The sequence below is a fragment of the Cyclopterus lumpus genome, chromosome 11, assembly GCF_009769545.1.
Source record: "Cyclopterus lumpus isolate fCycLum1 chromosome 11, fCycLum1.pri, whole genome shotgun sequence".
Classification (NCBI taxonomy): Eukaryota; Metazoa; Chordata; class Actinopteri; order Perciformes; family Cyclopteridae; genus Cyclopterus; species Cyclopterus lumpus.
Window position 1 is genome coordinate 20,828,006 of NC_046976.1, and position 22,500 is coordinate 20,850,505.

The 22,500-nt window shown below is 42.9% G+C and overlaps 1 protein-coding gene across 1 annotated transcript in view; it reads right to left on the bottom strand.

The window, feature by feature from the left end:
* LOC117739229 (tenascin-like) overlaps positions 1 to 22,500 on the bottom strand; it is a 38,846-nt gene that overhangs the window by 2,838 nt on the left and 13,508 nt on the right. The window contains exons 7-19 of the mRNA XM_034545522.1: positions 19,008 to 19,161; positions 18,096 to 18,365; positions 16,558 to 17,293; positions 16,184 to 16,357; positions 15,960 to 16,126; positions 14,485 to 14,563; positions 6,128 to 6,216; positions 5,110 to 5,229; positions 3,081 to 3,230; positions 2,119 to 2,249; positions 1,879 to 1,999; positions 1,619 to 1,770; positions 240 to 336 (exon numbers count right to left, since the gene is read on the bottom strand). Of these exons, the coding sequence (XP_034401413.1) occupies positions 240 to 336; positions 1,619 to 1,770; positions 1,879 to 1,999; positions 2,119 to 2,249; positions 3,081 to 3,230; positions 5,110 to 5,229; positions 6,128 to 6,216; positions 14,485 to 14,563; positions 15,960 to 16,126; positions 16,184 to 16,357; positions 16,558 to 17,293; positions 18,096 to 18,365; positions 19,008 to 19,161 (2,440 nt within the window). The remainder of the gene's footprint in view (positions 1 to 239; positions 337 to 1,618; positions 1,771 to 1,878; positions 2,000 to 2,118; positions 2,250 to 3,080; positions 3,231 to 5,109; positions 5,230 to 6,127; positions 6,217 to 14,484; positions 14,564 to 15,959; positions 16,127 to 16,183; positions 16,358 to 16,557; positions 17,294 to 18,095; positions 18,366 to 19,007; positions 19,162 to 22,500) is intronic.

Sequence of the window (22,500 nt, forward strand, 5' to 3'; positions counted from 1 at the left end):
TTGTTCAAAAGGGGGTTCAGACAAACAGGTAAAAACGTGTCTGTGTGAGTTTAAAATTAAATCTTATTTGTAAGTTTTAACACACGGAGACGAAAGCTGTGAAAACAACTAACCCTAACCCTCAGTAAAACGTACCTCCTTCTCAACCGTAAGCCTCGTTTAAACTCCCGTTGACTTCCTTGATAAGTGACCTTGCTGTAAACACACTTTTAGTGTCGTGGAGCGTCTCTTTTTCTCACCGAGCCAGAACTCTCCACTCGGACTCCCAAACCCTTTGGTGTAGTCCTTCCAGCCTCTGAAGAAGTCCACCGAGCCATCTTTCCTTCTCTGGAAGACCTGCAGAGAGGAACCACAGAAGAACCTCCTTTATCTCCTTACTTCCTTGACCTCCTTTACTTCCTTTACTTCCTTTATCTCCTTTACTTCCTTTACTTCCTTTACTTCCTTGACCTCCTTTACTTCCTTTATCTCCTTTACTTCCTTGACCTCCTTTACTTCCTTGACCTCCTTTACTTCATTTACTTCCTTTATCTCCTTTACTTCCTTTACTTCCTTTACTTCCTTGACCTCCTTTACTTCATTTACTTCCTTTATCTCCTTTACTTCCTTTACTTCCTTTACTTCCTTTATCTCCTTTACTTCCTTTACTTCCTTTATCTCCTTTACTTCCTTTATCTCCTTTACTTCCTTTACTTCCTTTATCTCCTTTACTTCTTTACTCCTTTATCTCCTTTACTTCCTTTATCTCCTTTACTTCCTTTATCTCCTTTACTTCATTTACCTCCTTTACTTCCTTTACTTCCTTTATCTCCTTTACTTCATTTACCTCCTTTACTTCCTTTACCTCCTTTACCTCCTTTACTTCCTTTATCTCCTTTACTTCCTTTATCTCCTTTATCTCATTTACTTCCTTTACTTCCTTTATCTCCTTTACTTCCTTTACCTCCTTTACTTCCTTTACTTCCTTTATCTCCTTTACTTCCTTTACTTCCTTTATCTCCTTTACTTCCTTTACCTCTTTTACTTCCTTTACTTCCTTTATCTCCTTTACTTCCTTTATCTCCTTTACCTCCTTTACCTCCTTTACTTCCTTTATCTCCTTTACTTCCTTTACTTCCTTTATCTCCTTTATTTCCTTTACTTCCTTTACCTCCTTTACTTCCTTTACTTCCTTTATCTCCTTTACCTCCTTTACCTCCTTTACTTCCTTTATCTCCTTTACTTCCTTTACTTCCTTTATCTCCTTTACTTCCTTTATCTCCTTTACTTCCTTTATCTCCTTTACCTCCTTTACCTCCTTTACTTCCTTTATCTCCTTTACTTCCTTTACTTCCTTTACTTCCTTTACCTCCTTTACTTCCTTTACTTCCTTTATCTCCTTTACTTCCTTTACCTCCTTTACTTCCTTTATCTCCTTTACTTCCTTTACCTCTTTTACTTAAAAATTCAAACAACAACAATAAACAAAGTAAATACATTTTTTAAGTATAAAAACATTAACGATCATTAGCATAAACTGTTGGATCATTTATTTATATTTATAAATATAAATATAAAGTCAGATGAAATAATTTAAAGTGCGATATTTAAAGACTTAAATGAAGTCAAATGTCCGTACCGTCCAGCCGCCGCCGTCCGTCTCCATGTCGCAGGAAACCAGCACCGGCGTCCCGAGTTTCCCCCGAGGGAACACCTCCACCTCGCCGGACGTCCCGATGCCGTTCAGCAGCTCCTGGGAGCAGTCGCTGGGGAAGGGGAACCTCAGGGTGCCTGAGGAAGAGGAGGGGCGGGGGGAGGAAGAGGAGGAGCACAAGAGGGCGGGACGTTAAGCTCGCCGTCCGTCCGTCCCCGTTCACACCGGCGCGACGCGCTCGTTACCGGTGGTGAAGTCCGTGGCGACGGGGGCTCCTCCGTCGGCCCGGAGCTGCACCGCGTACCGGGCCCCGGGCCGGAGGCGGGTCAGGTGGTACTCTGCCAGCGAGGCGTCCAGCATCACTTCCTGTTGAGGAGACGCTCAACGTGGTTTCTTTGTGCAGGATGTTTGTGTTCAAACCACGGATAACTTAATCATTTAATGTTTTAAAATATGAATGAATGAGCCGAAGCCCCTCCTCTCACCTTCACCTGCTGACCTTCGCTCCCATAGGTCAGTCTGAGGCTGCTGGCGCGGTTGGAGGGCGGTTTCCATGACAACAGGGCGGTGCGCGGGGTCACGTCGTGGGCCTGGAGGTCGCGTGGGCCGTCGGATCCTGGAGAGGAAGAGCGGAGGCTTCAAGTTGTGTGTGCGTGTGTGTGTGAGAGTGTGTGTGTGCGTGTGTGAGTGCGTGTGTGTGTGAGAGTGTGTGTGTGCGTGTGTGAGTGTGTGTGTGTGTGTGTGTGTATAAGTGTGTGTGTGTAGGTGTGTGTGTGAGTGTAGGTGTGTGTGTGCGTGTGTGAGTGTGTGTGTGTGTGTGTGTGAGAGTGTGTGAGAGTGTGTGTGTGTGAGTGTGTGTGTGAGAGTGTGTGTGTGTGTGTCAGTGTGTGTGTGTGTGTGTGTGTATAAGTGTGTGTGTGTGTAGGTGTGTGTGTGAGTGTAGGTGTGTGCGTGTGTGAGTGCGTGTGTCAGTGTGTGTGTGTGTGTGTGTGTGAGTGTGTGTGTGTGTATGTAGGTGTGTGTGTGTGTGTGTGTGTCTGTGTGTGCGTGTGTGTGTGTGCGTGTATGTGTGTGAGTGTGTGTATGTAGGTGTGTGTATGTAGGTGTGTGTGTGTGTGTATGTGAGTGTGTGTGTAGGTGTGTGTGTGTGAGTAAGTGTGTGTGTGTGAGAATGTAGGTGTGTGTCTGTGTGTGTGTGTATGTGTGTGTGTGTAGGTGTGTGCGTGTGTGTGTGTGTGTGGGAGTGTAGGTGTGTGTGTCTGTGTGTGTGTGTGTATGTTTGTGAGTGTGTGTGTAGGTGTGTGTGTGTGTGTGAGTGTGAGTGTGAGTATGTGTGTGTGTGTGTGTGTACGTGTGTGTGTGTGAGTGTGTGTGTGTATATGTGTGAGTGTGTGTGTGTGTGTGTGTGTGTACGTGTATGTGTGTGTGTGTGTGTGTGTGTGTGGACCTCCGGTGGTGGTGAAGCTGGTTGAGGCCACCGAGCCCTCCGAGCCTCCCAATTGGCTGCTGATGGTCACGTGGTACGTGGTGGAACCTTCCAGACCGCTCAGCTGCTGCTCGGCTGCGTTTCCAGACACACTGACCCTCAACTCAGAGTCTGAAGACACAGAAATCAGTTGATTATTAATATGACTATTATTTTATTATTGATATTGGTATTACTATTATTGGCATTCTTATTATTTACATTTGTATTATTATTGATATTATTATTATTATATTTTCATTAGTTATTATAATATTTTCATTAGTGTTGTTGTTTTAATAATAATAATATATAATTATTATAATTATTATTGTTTACCTTCATGGTGACCACCAACCTTAATCACGGAGTTCCACAAGGTTCTGTGCGTGGACCAATTTTATTTACCTTATATATGCTTCCTTTGGGCAATATTATCAGGAAACACTGCATAAACTTTCATTGCTATGCAGACGATACTCAATTATATCTATGGATCAAACCAGAGGAGACCAACCAGCTCGCTAAAATTCAAGAATGTCTTAAAGACATAAAAACATGGATGACCTGCAACTTCCTGATGTTAAACTCAGACAAAACTGAAGTTATTTTACTGGCCCTGAACACCTCAGAGATCAATTATCTGGTGATGTGGTTTCTGTAGATGGCATTGCCCTGGCATCCAACACCACTGTAAAGAATCTCTAGTTATCTTTGACCGGGACTTGTCCTTTAACTCCACGTTAAGCAAATCTCAAGGATCGCATTTTTTCATCTACGTAACATTTAAAAAATCAGGCACATCTTGTCTCAAAAAGATGCAGAAAAGCTGGTTCACACGTTTGTTACTTCCAGACTAGATTACTGCAACTCCTTATTATCAGGCTGCTCTAATAAGTCTCTTAAATCCCTCCAGTTGATCCAGAATGCTGCAGCTCGTGTACTCACAAAAACTAAGAAAAGAGATCACATGACTCCTGTATTAGCTGCTCTGCACTGGCTCCCTGTAAAATCAAGAATCACATTTAAAATTCTTCTCCTCACCTACAAAGCCTTGATTGGTGATGCACCATCATATCTTAAGGAGCTTTGTAGTACCATATTGCCCCACTAGAGAGCTGCTCACTAAATGCGGGGCTACTTGTGGTTCCTAGAGTCCTAAAAAGTAGGATGGGAGCCAGAGCCTTCAGTTATCAAGCTCCTCTTTTATGGAACCAGCTTCCACTTTCAGTCCTGGAGGCAGACACAGTCACCTCATTCAAGAATAGACTTAAGACTTTCCTCTTTAATAGTGCTTATAGTTAGGGCTGAATCAGGTTTGCCCTGGTCCAGCCCCTTGATATGCTGCTATAGGCTTATAGGCTGCTGGGGGATGTTTTAGGATACACTGAGCACCTATCTCCTCTTCTCTCTCTCCTTATGGATGAATTTACATCTCTCCATTGCACCTTATTAACTCTGCTTCCTCCCCGGAGTCGTTGTGACTTCACGTCTCATATGGTCCATTGGACCTGGAGGTGTCTGATGCCTGGTGAGCCGGCCTCCCATTGGCCCTGCTGATGCCCCGCCCCCTCCTCTCTACCTCCTTCTGTTTCATGGATTGGAGTTCCATTCATACATTGTCATATTCATGTAATGTGTTTATGTAACTTTGTAATGCTGTTCATTCTGTACACATGACATCTATTCTTCTGTCCATCCGGGGAGAGGGATCCTCCTCTGTTGCTCTCCTGAAGGTTTCTTCCCTTTTTTCCCTGTGAAAGGTTATTTTTGGGGAGTTTTTCCTGATTTGATGTGAGGTCAAAGGTCAGGGATGTCGTATGTGTACAGATTGTAAAGCCCTCTGAGGCAAATTTGTAATTTGTGATATTGGGCTATACAAAATAAACTGAATTGAATTGAATTGAACAATAAAGTGATGACCTCATTCATGCATCAACAATATTGTGAAATGAAGCTATTTACAGAAACATAAAGTTTAGGTTCTCGTGTGCTTGATGACATCACTGACCTGTCCCGGCGCCATAAACGATGGCGTACTTATCCACGGCGGCCAACGCTGGGCGCCACAACAACAAGGCCCCGGTGTCGGTGACGTTCACTGCCCGGAGGTCAGTGGGCGGGTCGGGGACTAAGAGAGTCATAAAGGAGTGAGAAAAGAGTCATAAAAGAAACTGAAAAGAGTCATAAAAGAGTGAGAAAAGAGTCATAAATGAAACTGAAGAGTGATAAAAGAAACTGAAAAGAGTGAGAAAAGAGTCTTGAAAGAAACTGAAAAGAGTGAGAAAAGAAACTGAAAAGAGTCATAAAAGAAACTGAAGAGTGATAAAAGAAACTGAAAAGAGTGAGAAAAGAAACTGAAAAGAGTGAGAAAAGAAACTGAAAAGAGTCATAAATGAAACTGAAGAGTGATAAAAGAAACTGAAAAGAGTGAGAAAAGAAACTGAAAAGAGTGAGAAAAGAGTCATGAAAGAAACTAAAAAGAGTCAGAAAAGAGTCATAAAAGAAACTGAAAAGAGTCATAAAAGAAACTGAAAAGAGTGAGAAAAGAAACTAAAAAGAGTCAGAAAAGAAACTGAAAAGAGTGAGAAAAGAAACTGAAAAGAGTCATAAAAGAAACTGAAAAGAGTGAGAAAAGAAACTGAAAGGAGTGAGAAAAGAGTCATGAAAGAAACTAAAAAGAGTCAGAAAAGAGTGAGAAAAGAGTGAGAAAGGAGTCATGAAAGAAACTGAATAGAGTCAGAAAAGAGTGAGAAAAGAGTCATGAAAGAAACTAAAAAGAGTCAGAAAAGAAACTGAAAAGAGTCATAAAAGAAACTGAAGAGTGATAAAAGAAACTGAAAAGAGTGAGAAAAGAAACTGAAAAGAGCGAGAAAAGAGTCATGAAAGAAACTAAAAAGAGTGAGAAAAGAGTGAGAAAAGAGTGAGAAAAGAGTCATGAAAGAAACTAAAAAGAGTCAGAAAAGAAACTGAAAAGAGTCAGAAAAGAATGGAACCCGGTGGAACCCGGTGGAACCTGCAGGACTCACGCGTCACGACGAGGCCTCGGACCGGGTCGCTCTCGTCCAGTCCGAGGACGGAGACGACGCTGACCTCGTAGGAGGAGCCGGGCGAGAGCGTCGCCAGGCCGAGGGCGGAGTCGCCCGGCGCCACGGACACGGACACCGGCTCGCCTGCAATAAGAAACACGAGTATGATCAGTCAATGATATTTAGCTCATATATTTTATATTGTTCAATTCAAAGCATATTAAAATGAATGTAAACAAAAAAGTCATGTTATATTAATTAAATTATTAATACAAAAGGTTTACCATCAGAGCCCAATGTGTTCTATGTGAGACATAATGTCCATAATGTCACTTGAAGGAGAAATGGGTCTTTTAATTGTTATGTTTAAATATGCAAAAGAGGCATAATTTAATGCTAATGGTGAATTTAGGAGAAATCTACGGACGCAAACAGAAAGTATTAAAATAAATGTTTTCTTTCCATCAGAATATCTAAATCGATCAGCGCATGAACCGACTAGGCCCTGCTTAAAAATATACAAAGCTATAACTGTAATATACAACCACAATTATTATTATCGATTATACATGATTTGAACATTGCCTACATCTCTGACTCTTTGGCAGGAAACCGAGAAAAGCAAAAGCCGTGATAAACATAATAACGCCCAAATAAACAATAATAATAACGAAGCCCAAATAAAGCCCAGATAAATAACAATATATGAATAAAACAAACGGCAGTCGTCCTCACCCTCCTCCGTGTGGGTGAAGGTGACCTTGAACCCACTGACGGGGGTCGGGGGTCGGGTCCACGACACCGTCAGAGAGGTGGACGTCACATCCCCGAACACAAGGGAGGTCGGGGCATCAGGACCTGAACGGCACCAAGGAAAGGGTGAGAGACGTGGACCAGAGAAGGAAGGAGGAAAAGAAGAGGAAAGGAAGGGGGGAAGGAAAAGGAAAGGAAGGGGGGAAAGAAAAGGAAAGAAAGGGGGGAAAGAAAAGGAAAGGAAGGGGGGAAAGAAAAGGAAAGGAAGGAGGGAGGAAAAGGAAAGGAAAGGAAGGAGGGAGGGAAAGAAAAGGAAAGGAAGGAGGAAAAGAAAAGGAAAGGAAGGAGGGAGGAAAAGGAAAGGAAAGGAAGGGGGGAAAGAAAAGGAAAGGAAGGAGGGAGGAAAAGGAAAGGAAAGGAAGGGGGGAAAGAAAAGGAAAGGAAGGAGGGAGGGAAAGAAAAGAAAAGGAAGGAGGGAGGGAGGGAAAGAAAAGGAAAGGAAAGGAAGGGGGGAAAGAAAAGGAAAGGAAGGAGGGAGGGAAAGAAAAGGAAAGGAAGGAGGGAGGGAAAGAAAAGGAAAGGAAAGGAAGGAGGGAAAGAAAAGGAAAGGAAGGGAAAGAGGGAAAGAAAAGGAAAGGAAGGAAGGAGGGAAAGAAAAGGAAAGGAAGGGAAGGAGGGAAAGAAAAGGAAAGGAAGGAGGGAGGGAAAGAAAAGGAAAGGAAGGAGGGAGGGAAAGAAAAGGAAAGGAAGGGGGGAGGGAAAGAAAAGGAAAGGAAGGGAAGGAGGGAAAGAAAAGGAAAGGAAGGAGGGAGGAAAAGGAAAGGAAAGGAAAGGAAGGAGGGAAAGAAAAGGAAAGGAAAGGAAGGGGGGAAAGAAAAGGAAAGGAAGGGAAGGAGGGAAAGAAAAGGAAAGGAAAGGAAGGGGGGAAAGAAAGGGAAAGGAAGGAGGAAAAGAAAAGGAAAGGAAGGGGGGAAAGAAAAGGAAAGGAAGGAGGGAGGAAAAGGAAAGGAAAGGAAGGGGGGAAAGAAAAGGAAAGGAAGGAGGGAGGGAAAGAAAAGGAAAGGAAGGGGGGAAAGAAAAGGAAAGGAAGGAGGGAGGAAAAGGAAAGGAAAGGAAGGAGGGAGGGAAAGAAAAGGAAAGGAAGGAGGAAAGAAAAGGAAAGGAAGGAGGGAGGAAAAGGAAAGGAAAGGAAGGGGGAAAGGAAGGGGGGAAAGAAAAGGAAAGGAAGGAGGGAGGAAAAGGAAAGGAAAGGAAGGGGGGAAAGAAAAGGAAAGGAAGGAGGGAGGGAAAGAAAAGAAAAGGAAGGAGGGAGGGAAAGAAAAGGAAAGGAAAGGAAGGGGGGAAAGAAAAGGAAAGGAAGGAGGGAGGGAAAGAAAAGGAAAGGAAGGAGGGAGGGAAAGAAAAGGAAAGGAAGGAGGGAGAAAAAGAAAAGGAAAGGAAAGGAAGGAGGGCAAGAAAAGGAAAGGAAGGGAAGGAGGGAAAGAAAAGGAAAGGAAGGAAGGAGGGAAAGAAAAGGAAAGGAAGGGAAGGAGGGAAAGAAAAGGAAAGGAAGGAGGGAGGGAAATAAAAGGAAAGGAAGGGGGGAGGGAAAGAAAAGGAAAGGAAGGGAAGGAGGGAAAGAAAAGGAAAGGAAGGAGGGAGGAAAAGGAAAGGAAAGGAAGGGGGAGGGAAAGAAAAGGAAAGGAAAGGAAGGGGGGAAAGAAAAGGAAAGGAATGGAAGGGGGGAAAGAAAAGGAAAGGAAGGAGGGAGGGAAAGAAAAGGAAAGGAAGGAGGGAGGGAGGGAAAGAAAAGGAAAGGAAAGGAAGGGGGGAAAGAAAAGGAAAGGAAGGAGGGAGGGAAAGAAAAAGGAAAGGAAGGAGGGAGGGAAGAAAAGGAAAGGAAGGAGGGAGGGAAAGAAAAGGAAAGGAAAGGAAGGAAGGAGGGAAAGAAAAGGAAAGGAAGGGAAGGAGGGAAAGAAAAGGAAAGGAAGGGGGGAAAGAAAAGGAAAGGAAAGGAAGGAAGGAGGGAAAGAAAAGGAAAGGAAGGGAAGGAGGGAAAGAAAAGTAAAGGAAGGGGGGAAAGAAAAGGAAAGGAAGGGGGGAAAGAAAAGGAAAGGAAGGAGGGAGGAAAAGGAAAGGAAAGGAAGGAGGGAGGGAAAGAAAAGGAAAGGAAGGAGGAAAAGAAAAGGAAAGGAAGGAGGGAGGAAAAGGAAAGGAAAGGAAGGGGGGAAAGAAAAGGAAAGAAAGGAGGAAAAGAAAAGGAAAGGAAGGGGGGAAAGAAAGGAAAGGAAGGAGGGAGGAAAAGGAAAGGAAAGGACGGGGGGAAAGAAAGGAAAGGAAGGAGGGAGGGAAAGAAAAGAAAAGGAAGGAGGGAGGGAGGGAAAGAAAAGGAAAGGAAAGGAAGGGGGAAAGAAAAGGAAAGGAAGGAGGGAGGGAAAGAAAAGAAAAGGAAGGAGGGAGGGAGGGAAAGAAAAGGAAAGGAAAGGAAGGGGGGAAAGAAAAGGAAAGGAAGGAGGGAGGGAAAGAAAAGGAAAGGAAGGAGGGAGGGAAGGAAAAGGAAAGGAAGGAGGGAGGGAAAGAAAAGGAAAGGAAAGGAAGGAGGGAAAGAAAAGGAAAGGAAGGGAAGGAGGGAAAGAAAAGGAAAGGAAGGAAGGAGGGAAAGAAAAGGAAAGGAAGGGAAGGAGGGAAAGAAAAGGAAAGGAAGGAGGGAGGGAAAGAAAAGGAAAGGAAGGAGGGAGGGAAAGAAAGGAAAGGAAGGGGGAGGAAAGAGAAGGAAATGAAAGGAAGGGGAAGGAAAGAAAAGGAAAGGAAAGGAGAGGAAAGGAAGGGAAGGAAGGAAAGGAAAGGAAGGGAAAGGAAAGGAAAGGAAGGGGAAGGAAAGAGAAGGAAAGGAAAGGAAGGGGAAGGAAAGAGAAGGAAAGTAAGGGGGAAGGAAAGAAAAGGAAAGGAATGGAAGGGGGGAAAGAAAAGGAAAGGAAGGAGGGAGGGAAAGAAAAGGAAAGGAATGAGGGAGGGAAAGAAAAGGAAAGGAAGGGAAGGAGGGAAAGAAAAGGAAAGGAAGGAGGGAGGGAGGAAAAGGAAAGGAAAGGAAAGGAAGGAGGGAAAGAAAAGGAAAGGAAGGGAAGGAGGGAAAGAAAAGGAAAGGAAGGAAGGAGGGAAAGAAAAGGAAAGGAAGGAGGGAGGGAGGAAAAGGAAAGGAAAGGAAAGGAAGGAGGGAAAGAAAAGGAAAGGAAGGGAAGGAGGGAAAGAAAAGGAAAGGAAGGAGGGAGGGAAAGAAAAGGAAAGGAAGGAGGGAGGGAAAGAAAAGGAAAGGAAGGGAAGGAGGGAAAGAAAAGGAAAGGAAGGAGGGAGGGAGGAAAAGGAAAGGAAAGGAAAGGAAAGGAAGGAGGGAAAGAAAAGGAAAGGAAGGGAAGGAGGGAAAGAAAAGGAAAGGAAGGAAGGAGGGAAAGAAAAGGAAAGGAAGGGAAGGAGGGAAAGAAAAGGAAAGGAAGGAGGGAGGGAAAGAAAGGAAAGGAAGGGGGGAGGGAAAGAAAAGGAAAGGAATGGAAGGGGGGAAAGAAAAGGAAAGGAAGGAGGGAGGAAAAGGAAAGGAAAGGAAGGGGGGAGGGAAAGAAAAGGAAAGGAAAGGAAGGGGGGAAAGAAAAGGAAAGGAAGGAGGGAGGGAAAGGAAAGGAAAGGAATGGAAGGGGGGAAAGAAAAGGAAAGGAAGGAGGGAGGGAAAGAAAAGGAAAGGAAGGAGGGAGGGAAAGAAAAGGAAAGGAAGGAGGGAGGGAGGGAAAGAAAAGGAAAGGAAAGGAAGGGGGGGAAGAAAAGGAAAGGAAGGAGGGAGGGAAAGAAAAGGAAAGGAAGGAGGGAGGGAAAGAAAAGAAAAGGAAAGGAAGGAGGGAGGGAAAGAAAAGGAAAGGAAAGGAAGGAAGGAGGGAAAGAAAAGGAAAGGAAGGGAAGGAGGGAAAGAAAAGGAAAGGAACAAAGGAGGGAAAGAAAAGGAAAGGAAAGGAAAGGAAAGGAAAGGAAAGGAAGGGAAGGAGGGAAAGAAAAGGAAAGGAAGGAGGGAAAGAAAAGGAAAAGAAGGGAAGGAGGAAGGAAAGGAAGGAGGGAGGGAAAGAGAAAAAAGAAAAGAAACGCTGGACACACAAAGAAGAACTGAGGAAAGACAACAGAAGTTCTCAAGAAGTGAGAACAGTGATTTGTCATGTGAGTGTGTGTGTGTACAGTTAGTGTGTGTGTGAGTGTGTGTGTGTACAGTTAGTGTCTATCTGTGTATATATGTACAGTTAGTGTGTATCCGTGTGTGTATGTACAGTTAGTGTGTATCTGTGTGTGTATGTACAGTTAGTGTGTATCTGTGTGTGTATGTACAGTTAGTGTGTATCTGTGTATATATGTACAGTTAGTGTGTATCTGTGTATATATGTACAGTTAGTGTGTATCTGTGTATATATGTACAGTTAGTGTGTATCTGTGTGTGTATGTACAGTTAGTGTGTATCTGTGTATATATATACAGTTAGTGTGTATCTGTGTGTGTATGTACAGTTAGTGTGTATCTGTGTATATGTAGTTAGTGTGTATCTGTGTATATATGTACAGTTAGTGTGTATCTGTGTATATGTAGTTAGTGTGTATCTGTGTATATATGTAGTTAGTGTGTATCTGTGTATATATGTACAGTTAGTGTGTATCTGTGTATATGTAGTTAGTGTGTATCTGTGTATATATGTAGTTAGTGTGTATCTGTGTATATATGTACAGTTAGTGTGTATCTGTGTGTGTATGTACAGTTAGTGTGTATCTGTGTATATATGTACAGTTAGTGTGTATCTGTGTATATGTAGTTAGTGTGTATATGTGTATATATATACAGTTAGTGTGTATCTGTGTATATATAGTTAGTGTGTATCTGTGTATATGTAGTTAGTGTGTATCTGTGTATATATGTACAGTTAGTGTGTATCTGTATATATGTAGTTAGTGTGTATCTGTGTATATATGTACAGTTAGTGTGTATCTGTGTATATGTAGTTAGTGTGTATCTGTGTATATGTAGTTAGTGTGTATCTGTGTATATGTAGTTAGTGTGTATCTGTGTATATGTAGTTAGTGTGTATCTGTGTATATATGTACAGTAAACACATATATACAGGATACAGGTCAGATACACAGAGTGATACAACAAGGAGAAGCAGACGATGGATCCTGGAGAGCAGCGAAGGAAAGAATGAGGATGTTTCATCGTTAGCCGCTCGCTCACACCTGGAAATAAAAGCGTGGCCGCAGAGTAAGGTCACATGACTCAAAGGTCACATGACTTAAAGGTCACGTGACTCAAAGGTCACATGACACAAAGGTCACATGACTCAAAGGTCACATGACACAAATGAGGAGAAGGAAAAACAAACACATTCAGATATTAAGAAGACTGAGCTGTTCAACTATAAAATATCCACTTTAAGCTTTTGGTATGTGCTTTCATTAATTTGTACAGAGGATTATTATATATTATAAATATATTATATACATTATGTATGTATATCAGTGGCTCACCCTGTCTCTCTCGTGCTCTCAAAGTGAACGGAATCAAAAAACTGAAAGAAAACCCTTCTTGATGAATGTAAACAACAACAAACGATGTCATAGCTATATATATAGAGATATATATATATTGTGTTTTGAATGTTACGGCTGTACCGAAGACCCACGTGTTTGTGAAGCAGTGAGCGTACGACCGGATTAACGAGGATTATTCTGCCCGCTTGTTAAATTGACCCTTCGAGTTAGCACTTCTATGCTACGCTAGCTACTGAAGGTACGCTGCATTGTAATGACTGGAACAGTGAATAAAGAGGATCACTATTGTTCAGGCGGTTTTCATACAGCGTTCTTAGCTGAACCTACAAAATATGAATGCACTTTAATTCATATATTGATATCAACCGGATTCAATGTGTACGTTTTACACATGCAGGAAGTATAAAGTCTGCAAAAAGTGAGTTAAACTGTAGAAATTGACGCGTGTACAAAAAAAAAGAAGCACAAAACTTGAGGTCTTTGTCTTTGTAAGATATCAAAGGAACCGTCATATGAGGATACGTTGTGTTGTTTCTTAATTTCATCGTTTTCTGTTCACTTTGTAGCTTCTTTATCTTTTTTAACCTGCTCTGACTGATAAATCAGTTTGATTCATACATTTTTTCTGACTCTTTTTCTCCTTTTCGCTGAAATCCATTTGTTGTTTTTTTCAAAAATTGAGCGTCCGTTTCTTTAAATTTCCGACTAACTGATATACAAACGGTGGTATTTGTGAAAGAGGTGAAGGCAGACCCTGGTTTGGGTGAAGGGAAGCTGTCTGTTAGCTTACCCTGAATGTTGTATATATTATATATATATATATATATATATATATATATATATATATATATATATATATGAATATTGTGTTGTTACTGTTGAACTCTCAACTCAAGCTACAATAAAGTCTAAATATAAAATAGTAATAAAGTTAAAATAATGTCTGTAGTTCTCAGTTTGTGGCTTGTTTAAAGAAAATCTATCTTTCGTACAAGATGTGTGGTTTGCAAATAAAGTAAAGTGTTGGAGGAAGTATTAACAATATTTAGTGTATTTTAAACCAAATCCTTTACTTTTAGAAGCAGTGATTGCATTCCAAGTTAAACTCATACAATGTTACCTCAGTATGCATGTATTATCAGGAAAATGTACTTGCAGTATTAAAGTAGTTTCGTTATATAGAAGAAATATTGTTTAACGATCAAAATAGTTGCCGCAATACTGTTAAGTTCTACATCAAAATATGAAATATTATTATATTTTGCAAGTCCGGCTAACAATGTGACAAACTGTCAAAGCACATCTGAGGTTTGACATCAAATAACGAGGGTGTGTCGATTATTATAATGTATGACTGCTAATTCGTGAATGTTCATTAGAAAGCTGACGAATGAGAAACACAAACACAATCACTTCAGTGACATTTTGAACATCGACATCCACTGAAAAACAAAACAAAACTGGTTACGTCGTCACTGAACCAGAGATTAAATAAGAAAAACGTAGGGGGTGAAACTGTAAATCGTGAGGTTACAGTGTTCAAGAGCACTTTAAGCTCTTGAGATGAAGATGGAGGAAGCATTTAGTGGGTGAGCAAACATCTCCAATCATTCCCAACACAAGTGACGATTAGTTAACAATGAGGTTTTTGGGGGGTTTAAATCAGCAGGAGACATGTAAAGATGGGGCACGAGCAAGTTTTTTGCGGAGGACGTCACAACATTGACGGTAATGTTGTACCATTGTGCAGTTAGTGGCCCACTGTCACAATGGCTTGTACCTGTACTGATGACGAGCTTGTGCAGTCTGGACAGAAGGCCGGGTCTCTTCGCGAGCAAGGTCACGGTGTACTCGGTCTGAGGAGGAAGGTTCTCAAACGGGAAGGAGCGAGCTCTATTTTCAGCTTCATTTTCTGATTCTGTTTCTTTGGTCGGTGGATGCTTCGCTTCCTCCTCCTCACTGCCACCCTTTTCCTCAGAGTCTTCTTCTTCTTCTTTCCCGACGTCTCTGCTCGTCACCACAAAGTGTTTGTACTTCTCTTCCGGTGAGTCCCAAACAAGCGTAAATCCATCCGAGGTCCGGTTCGTCACTCCCACGTGGTCCAGAGGTTCCCTCGTGACCCCGGAAGAAGATCCAGCTGATCCCGTCGGAGATTTTGAATCTACGCTTTTTGCGGTAACGCTTGTTTTTGTTTCCTCTTTCCGTTTCCTCCCACCGGAGTAGTGTCTGATCTGGGCGTGATGATGTGCGGTGGTACCTCTCGTTGATGGTCTCGGGGCTTCATGTCTGGAATCGGAGGAAGTTTGTTTGACGGTTTGTCCACCTCGACTTGTAGCTCCAGTATTTTTGCCAGCATTGAGTTTCTCTTTGTGGGTTTCAGAGTCAGAGTTTGAATCTGGGGTGCTTGTTGTTTCTACTCCAGATTTAGTGGTTTGGATCGGAGCATCGTCCCACCCTTTAATCTGTGGTCTGACGGTAGTATCATGGCGATCCGTTTGGAAATGTGGAATAACCTTGGCAGTGTTGTGTTCTCCTAATTGTCTAATTTGGACTCCTTGTGTAAGCATGGGGGCATCCTGTCCTCCTGATTGGTTTTCAGGGCCATTATCCTTTTCTAATTGTAAAGTTTGACCTCCAACAGTACTGCTTCCACTTAGCTTTTTGTTTGGGAAAAGCTTCCTCACGAGTCCTTTATGCGGAGGTTGAGGTGGTCTCAGGTTTGTACGGGTTTTGTTCTGGAAACGTCCACCATACAGTGGCAGCCAACGGAGGTAATCACCGTTGTTAATGGGGCGATGAGAGGAAGGCACTCCACGTCCTCTGAGGGTTCGATTGAACTCAGCGGACATGCTTGTCCAGGACATTCTTGTCCCAACTCTGTCAACATTCTCGGCTGCTATTGGCCCCGTACCTCTAGCTGGATAGGATTCTTTGGAAACAGGAGAAGAAGAAGTGGCTGGCAATTCAGTGGAAGATACCTGCTCCCTCCTTGTATCTGATGCAGGATTTAAAGGTCGAGAGGGCGGAGGAAGCACCTTCAGAATTGGACGAGTACGGTTCTGAAGAGCTCCAAAATTCGGACGACGCAGGAGGTATCCCGCCTTTGGAACAAGACGCCGAACTGGGATTCGTCTTCTTTCTGTTGGCTTCTTTTTCGGGTTTTGTTCAACTCCAGTAGATGCGGTTGGAGTTGCCCGATCTCCTTCTCCACTCGTACCCCTTATCGGTGCATTTACCTCAATTGAAAATTCAGGCAGCGAGGCAGATGAAGATGGTGAAGGCGATAATTCACTCGTGGACGTATGCCTGGTCTCTGACTCTCTTTTAGGGACAAGGTTGAAGCGAGGAGTCGAATGCTGAGGAACTCTCACATTTAGACGGGTTTTGTTCGGAAACAATCCAAAATTTGGGTGCAGGCGACGTACAAATCCATGTTTTGCAGGTGTGCGTCGGAAAAGAGGTCGTGAGGGTGGTAGTTTTCTGTCTTCTGTCGCACTTTTGCGGTTATCAACATCTGGTTCATTGCTTCTAACTGAACCTGATTTCGCTGCGCTGGAAAGGGATGATGATGGAGTAGATGGTGATAATGATAGTAGTGATGATGATCGTGGTGTCGGTAAGGATGAGGGTAATGACATTAACAGTGTTAGCGAGGACGATGACGCTGCTGCTGATGGAGATGGACCGAGTGAAGGCGATGCTAAAGAGGATGAGGACGACGATGATAATGGTTCACCTGAAGAATGTGATGATGAACCTGGTGGTGATGGAGCTGCTGTAGATGGAGATGGACCAAGTGAAGGCGATGCTAAAGAGGATGAGGACGATGACTGTGCTAATGATGATGATCGTGAGGCTGATGAAGGCGATGACCAGGACGAGGATGGCAACAGTGGCCTCAATCCCTTTAGAATCTGCTTCCTCGCCGTTTCTGCATTAACAGGTATATTTGATGGTTTGGACAGGTGAACAGAAAAAGTCGTGATATTCAAACTGTCAAAAGTGTCCGTCAGGAGTTTGAGTAGAGGATCTGGTGAATAGTCGAGGTCTGTCTTTGCAGACGAGGGTTTCAAGTCATCGGTTTCGGAGGAACCTTGATCTGAACCTAGCACTGTTCCAGCTCCTCTATACCCGCTGCCTTTGCCCCGATGGGGTAATCTAACGTGTGTCACTTTAACTTTGTTCATGCATTTCTTCTCTTGGGTTCCAACAGTCCCAGTTGGCTGCGAGGACACTGGAGCAGTGTCGTTCTCCTGGTCCGCCTCGCCAACATCTGATTGCTCTTTGGAGCCGACAGCAACGGTCGGTTGCTCGGAGCTACTTTGTCTGTCAGAATCTGAATCGGTCCCAGACGTTAGAGCTGGATTCTTGTCAACGCTCCTCTTGGTGCTCAATGCCTCCACGCTCGGGCCTCTCCTCGTCAAAGCTATTGTCCCGTCTACGATAGTGTTGACACCTGGTTTAGGCTTTTTGGGCACTATTGGTGCCTTCTTCTTCTGCCCCGCCGGGCGCCTCTTCAAAGGGCCCGGGCCAAACTGTCCAGTCACGACTCTGGTTGTGTTTAAACGGAAATGAACCGGGACATTTGGCTTCCTGTGCAATGCAGATCTTTCCGTGACTTTGGGCGTGGTGCCATTTATTCCCAACTTTTTGCTGAGCAGAGGTTTAGTTCTTGCAATCGGAGAGGTTGAGGAGTCTTTGTGAGGGTCATCGGCACCTCCTACTTTCACTCCCTCGCTCCCATCCTCGCTCCTCCCCTGTTGGTTGTGCACCTCAGCCGAGGGGTTAACCTCTCGGTGTCTGTCGCCGGCATCTCGTCCAGGCGCTAGCGCCAAAGCTGCCGCGGTAACCTTCGGTAAAGTCTTCCCTAAAGATGTGAAAGGAGTGAGCATTTGGATTCAATGTTAAGACCGTCACATGCTACCGCTGTTGATAATCCAGAAGAGCTCATCTAATAAAGGAAGAAAAGCAATTTGTTATATTTATTACAATATTAGGTTACGTTATTAGGCAAGAGAAGAAAAACCACAACTCAGGGCAGTGGGATCCATGTCGAAGCTGCAGGGACAACATTGAAATTAATGGTAAACTCGTAAGTCAACATGTCTGTGTGTTGAGAGCGTTCAGGAAACAGCAGTTTGAGGAATATTCTTATTATTTCTGCTCCGCGTGACTTTGTTGAGTAATGAGTTAATGTGTTCTCACCTGAAAAAAACATTTGAGTCGCTCTCACTGATTGACTGATTGCTTGTTTTGGAGATTTTTTTCAATCTCAAAATTATATTCAATCAAGCTTAAAACTTTTCTTTTCTTTTTCTACATTTGCCACAAATCACATTAAAAAAAAGACCAAAACCAACAACATGTTGGTCCGTCTCTAAATACTTTCTGACTTCCTGTCTGTGGGCTCTCAGCTCCGAGCGCATTGGTTCCTGAAAAAGGAAAATATTATAATAATTATATAATGATTTAATTCTTAAACAGCTCGTTACTGTTGTATTTCGTCAAGCAAACAGAAGGAAATTTTTGGGGGGATTATTTTCAGCAGCGGATTAATCCACAAGTTGTCAAGGCGTCGTCGTGGAAACCTTCCCAAAAAGACTGAAAAGAAGAGTTTTTCCAACACTGAATCTTTTGAGCTGATAAAAATAATCGTTGCTCCTACTCACCTGGAGTGACCTGATTGGTTGCTGGTTGGCTCCGACTCGTCCCCTTCTCCGCCACCAGTACGACGTCGTACAAACGCCCCGCCTCCAGCTGCTGGATGTGGGCGGAGTCCTGCCCGGCGGGGACCGTCATCTCCTGACTCCTCCCCCTGCCGTCGTTGGGCGTGACCGTCAAGCGGTACCTGTCGATCTCACCCTGCGACTGCTCCCATTGGACCACCGCGGACGAGGAGGTCGTCTTGACGACTTGGAGTTTGGCGGGACCGGAGGTGACTGAGGATGGAGACGAAGAAGAGTTAACGGCTAACGGCTAACGGCTAACAGCTAAGAGCTAACAGCTAACAGATGACATCTATCGCTCTGCCAGTTTGGGCGATTTGATCCTCGTACATCGGTCAGAAGCTCCGTTGTCTAACTAGAAAACTGCTTTTAAACATTTGTGAGCATAACCGCAATAAATTCATTATTCCAGGCATTGATTTCTTATGAAAACTTAGCAGACATCACTGAGCTAATGAGCTAATGAGTCATTGGTTCCTTCCACAATGTGAACGCAACCTTCGATCCAGTTGCCGTGTCCCTTCGTTGGATTCTTTTGGGGATCTTTACAGACTTATCGGCCCGTGTTTGGATGTTTCCCAGAATGCACTTGGGCGATTCTTTTCCCGACTGAAAGCGCGACGTAGCAAAATGGCCGCCGTGTGAGGTGAATTACGCGCCATAAAAACACGGCCTCAATAGTGAAGCAGTAACAACTAATTAATGACACGGACTGACCGCAAGATAATTAACTTTATAAACAAATATTTTTTGAAAACTTGCTCTTTGGCTCATTTACAGCTTTAAAAAAAAAAAAAAAAAGATAATCTGCGGATATTTTTTATTTATAGGAAGCAGGAATAAATAATGTCTCACGGGTCGTGAATTGGGCGGAGCTCTCGGCTCCCTTCCTGCCGCCCGTCTCTCCGGTGACGCTGACGGTGTAACCCTGGCCGGCTGCCAGGCCCGTCTGGGTGAAGGCGGTCCGGCTGCCCTCCACCTGCACCATGATCTGCTGGTCACTCCCCTTCTGTGGGCACCAATACACAAAACCCACCAGAGATGCATTAATCACAAAACATCTGTCATGGAATATTCTTATTAGTAAAAATGAGGAGAAATATTGAGATAAAGAAATTGGTGAAATTACTCCATGTAGGAAACAAAAAAATACAACAAAAGAATTAATAAAAGGTTTCCAAACAACATTAACACGAATAAATACACGGGGAAGTTACTCGCTTCCTCCAGAAGACCAAATAAATAAAAAAATAACTACATTTCAAAGAACAACAAAAAAAGACTCCTTTTATTTTATTTTATAATGTTTTAAACAGTTAACTGTGAATATAAAAGCTTTTGTTTAAAACCTGTTTGATGTCATTTATTTTACTTCTTTTATTAATGAACACACAGCAGTATTAGCAAATATTTTCTCTGCTGTAAGTCAATCTTTAAATTCCTAATCATTATTATTATTATTATTTTATTTTTTATTTTATTTGTATTGTCTGTCACTGTTTTAAAACTTGTCTGAAACTTTGTTTAATGCTTCTGCTGTCTTGGCCGGGACACTCTTGTAAAGGAGATTTTTGCTGGTTAAATAAAAAAAAATATAATAATAATAATAATACACTAAAGTTAAACCATCAAGCTATCTACATTCTTTATATCTGTGAATGTACTGCTGAACAGTATTATTAATATTTATTTGATTATATGGACCACTCATGAGAGTCAGAGAAGATACAAAAGATAAATCGTATTTCTGAACACTGTTAAAATGAAATAAATGGTGAAAGTTATTATTAAAGTTCTGTACAGTGACCAACCAGCAGAGGGAGTGTTCCCCTCACTCACCGCACAACAATAAAACCACTGGAAACGTTGTGTGTCTGTAGGGCATTGTGTGTGTGTGTGTGTGCGTGTGTTTGTGTGTGTGCGTGTGTGTGTGTGCGTGTGTCTGTCTGTGTGTGTGTGTGTGTGTGTGTGTGTGTGTGTGTGTGTGTGTGTCTGTGTGTGTGTGTGTGTGTGTGTGTGTGTCTGTGTGTGTGTGTGTGTGTGTGTGTCTGTCTGTGTGTGTGTGTGTGTGTGTGTGTGTGTCTGTGTGTGTGTGTGTGTGTATGTGTGTGTGTGTGTGTGTGTGTGTGCGCGTGTGTGTGTGTGCGTGTGTCTGTCTGTGTGTGTGTGTGTGTGTGTGTGTGTGTGTCTGTGTGTGTGTGTGTGTGTATGTGTGTGTGTGTGTGTGTGTGTCTGTGTGTGTGTGTGTGTGTGTGTGTGTCTGTGTGTGTGTGTGTGTGTGTGTGTGCGTGTGTGTGTGTGTGTCTGTCTGTGTGTGTGTGTGTGTGTGTGTGTGTGTCTGTGTGTGTGTGTGTGTGTGTGTGTGTGTGTGTCTATGTGTGTGTGTGTGTGTGTCTGTGTGTCTGTGTGTGTGTGTGTGTGTGTATGTGTGTATGTCTGTGTGTGTGTGTGTGTGTGTGTATGTGTGTGTGTGTGTGTGTGTGTGTGTCTATGTGTGTGTGTGTGTGTGTGTGTCTGTGTGTGTGTGTGTGTGTGTATGTGTGTATGTCTGTGTGTGTGTATGTGTGTGTGTGTCTATGTATGTGTGTGTGTGTGTGTGTGTGTGTGTGTATATATATATATATATATATATATATATATATATATATATATATATATATATATATATAGTTGAATATATACAACAGCCTTTTTCTTTTAAATAATTTAATTTGAATTTAATTTCATATTCATATTTATTAGTGTTGTATAAATCAAGTTTAAAGTAATAATTATAATTCAATTATTATTATTATACATGAATAAAGTTAATTATTCTGATAATTATTTATAAATATACAGGATTGTGTTTGTAAAAACAAGTTATTTTCTAAATATTAGGAACCGTAAACACTTCTTTGCATTGATCCTTGTCGTGTCACGGAGGTCTTCTCAGAATATCCTCACCAGTCCCTCGACTGGGAGCGCTGGGCGGCCGTTCCCAATGAATGGACACTGGAGTTGACCCCAGCTGACCCCAGCTGACCCCAGCTGACCCCAGCTGGTCGCCTCCATGAGGACGACGTCATGACAACAAGTGGAGGCTCTGTGGCCGCGGGGCGTTCAGGGTCCGTGGTTCTTCCTGTACGAGGAGGTCCCACTGGGATTCTGAGTGACTCCCAATCTGTACGTTTATGACCGTTAATTTGTTGATATGTAAATGTATGTATATATATATTTACATACATATGTAAATGTAGAGGAGGAGGAGGAAGAGGAGGAGGAGGAGGAAGAGGAGGAGGAGGAGGAGGAGGAGGAGGAGGAAGAAGAGGAGGAGGAGGATCTATTTAAACAGTCGTCTGGAAACAATAAATATTTGAACATCTAGCCAGATGTTCTCTCTCTCTATTCTCTCTATTCTCTCTATTTTATCCCTCTCTCTATTTTCTCTATTCTTTCTCTCTGTATTCTCTCTCTCTTCTCTGTATTCTCTCTCTCTTCTGTATTCTCTCTGTATTCTCTCTCTCTTTTCTGTATTCTCTCTCTCTCTTCTCTGTATTCTCTCTCTTTTCTCTGTATTCTCTCTCTTCTCTCTGTATTCTCTCTGTATTCTCTCTCTCTTTTCTGTATTCTCTCTCTCTCTTCTCTGTATTCTCTCTATTTTCTCTGTATTCTCTCTCTTCTCTCTGTATTCTCTCTCTTCTCTGTATTCTCTCTCTCTTTTCTGTATTCTCTCTCTCTCTTCTCTGTATTCTCTCTCTTTTCTCTGTATTCTCTCTCTTCTCTCTGTATTCTCTCTCTTCTCTCTCTTCTCTCTGTATTCTCTCTCTTCTCTGTATTCTCTCTCTCTTTTCTGTAGTCTCTCTCTTCTCTGTATTCTCTCTCTCTTTTCTGTATTCTCTCTCTTTTCTGTATTCTCTCTCTCTTTTCTCTGTATTCTCTCTCTCTTTTCTCTGTATTCTCTCTCTTCTCTGTAGTCTCTCTCTTCTCTGTATTCTCTCTCTCTCTCTTCTTCCTGTTGACAATCTGACGTCAGCTGTTGTTGTTGTGACTCTGTTGTTCAGGTAAACATCCCCCCCCCCCCCCTCCCTCCCTCTCTCTCACAGCTGTGGGCCGGCGGTGACGTCGTCCTTCTGGCAGCCGCCATGTTTTTAACAGTGTTTACTGGTTTCCGTAGCAACAAGGATCCCACAGCTGCATAATTCTCTCTCTTTTCATTCATGGACGTTCTCATCGGTTCTCTTTCATTTGTTCTGTTGTTCTATTTAATATCTTTAAATACGCTGTATGAATGTACTTTAGGGACACCAGGTGATGAGAACCAGGTGATTAGAACCAGGTGATGAGAACCAGGTGGTTAGAACCAGGT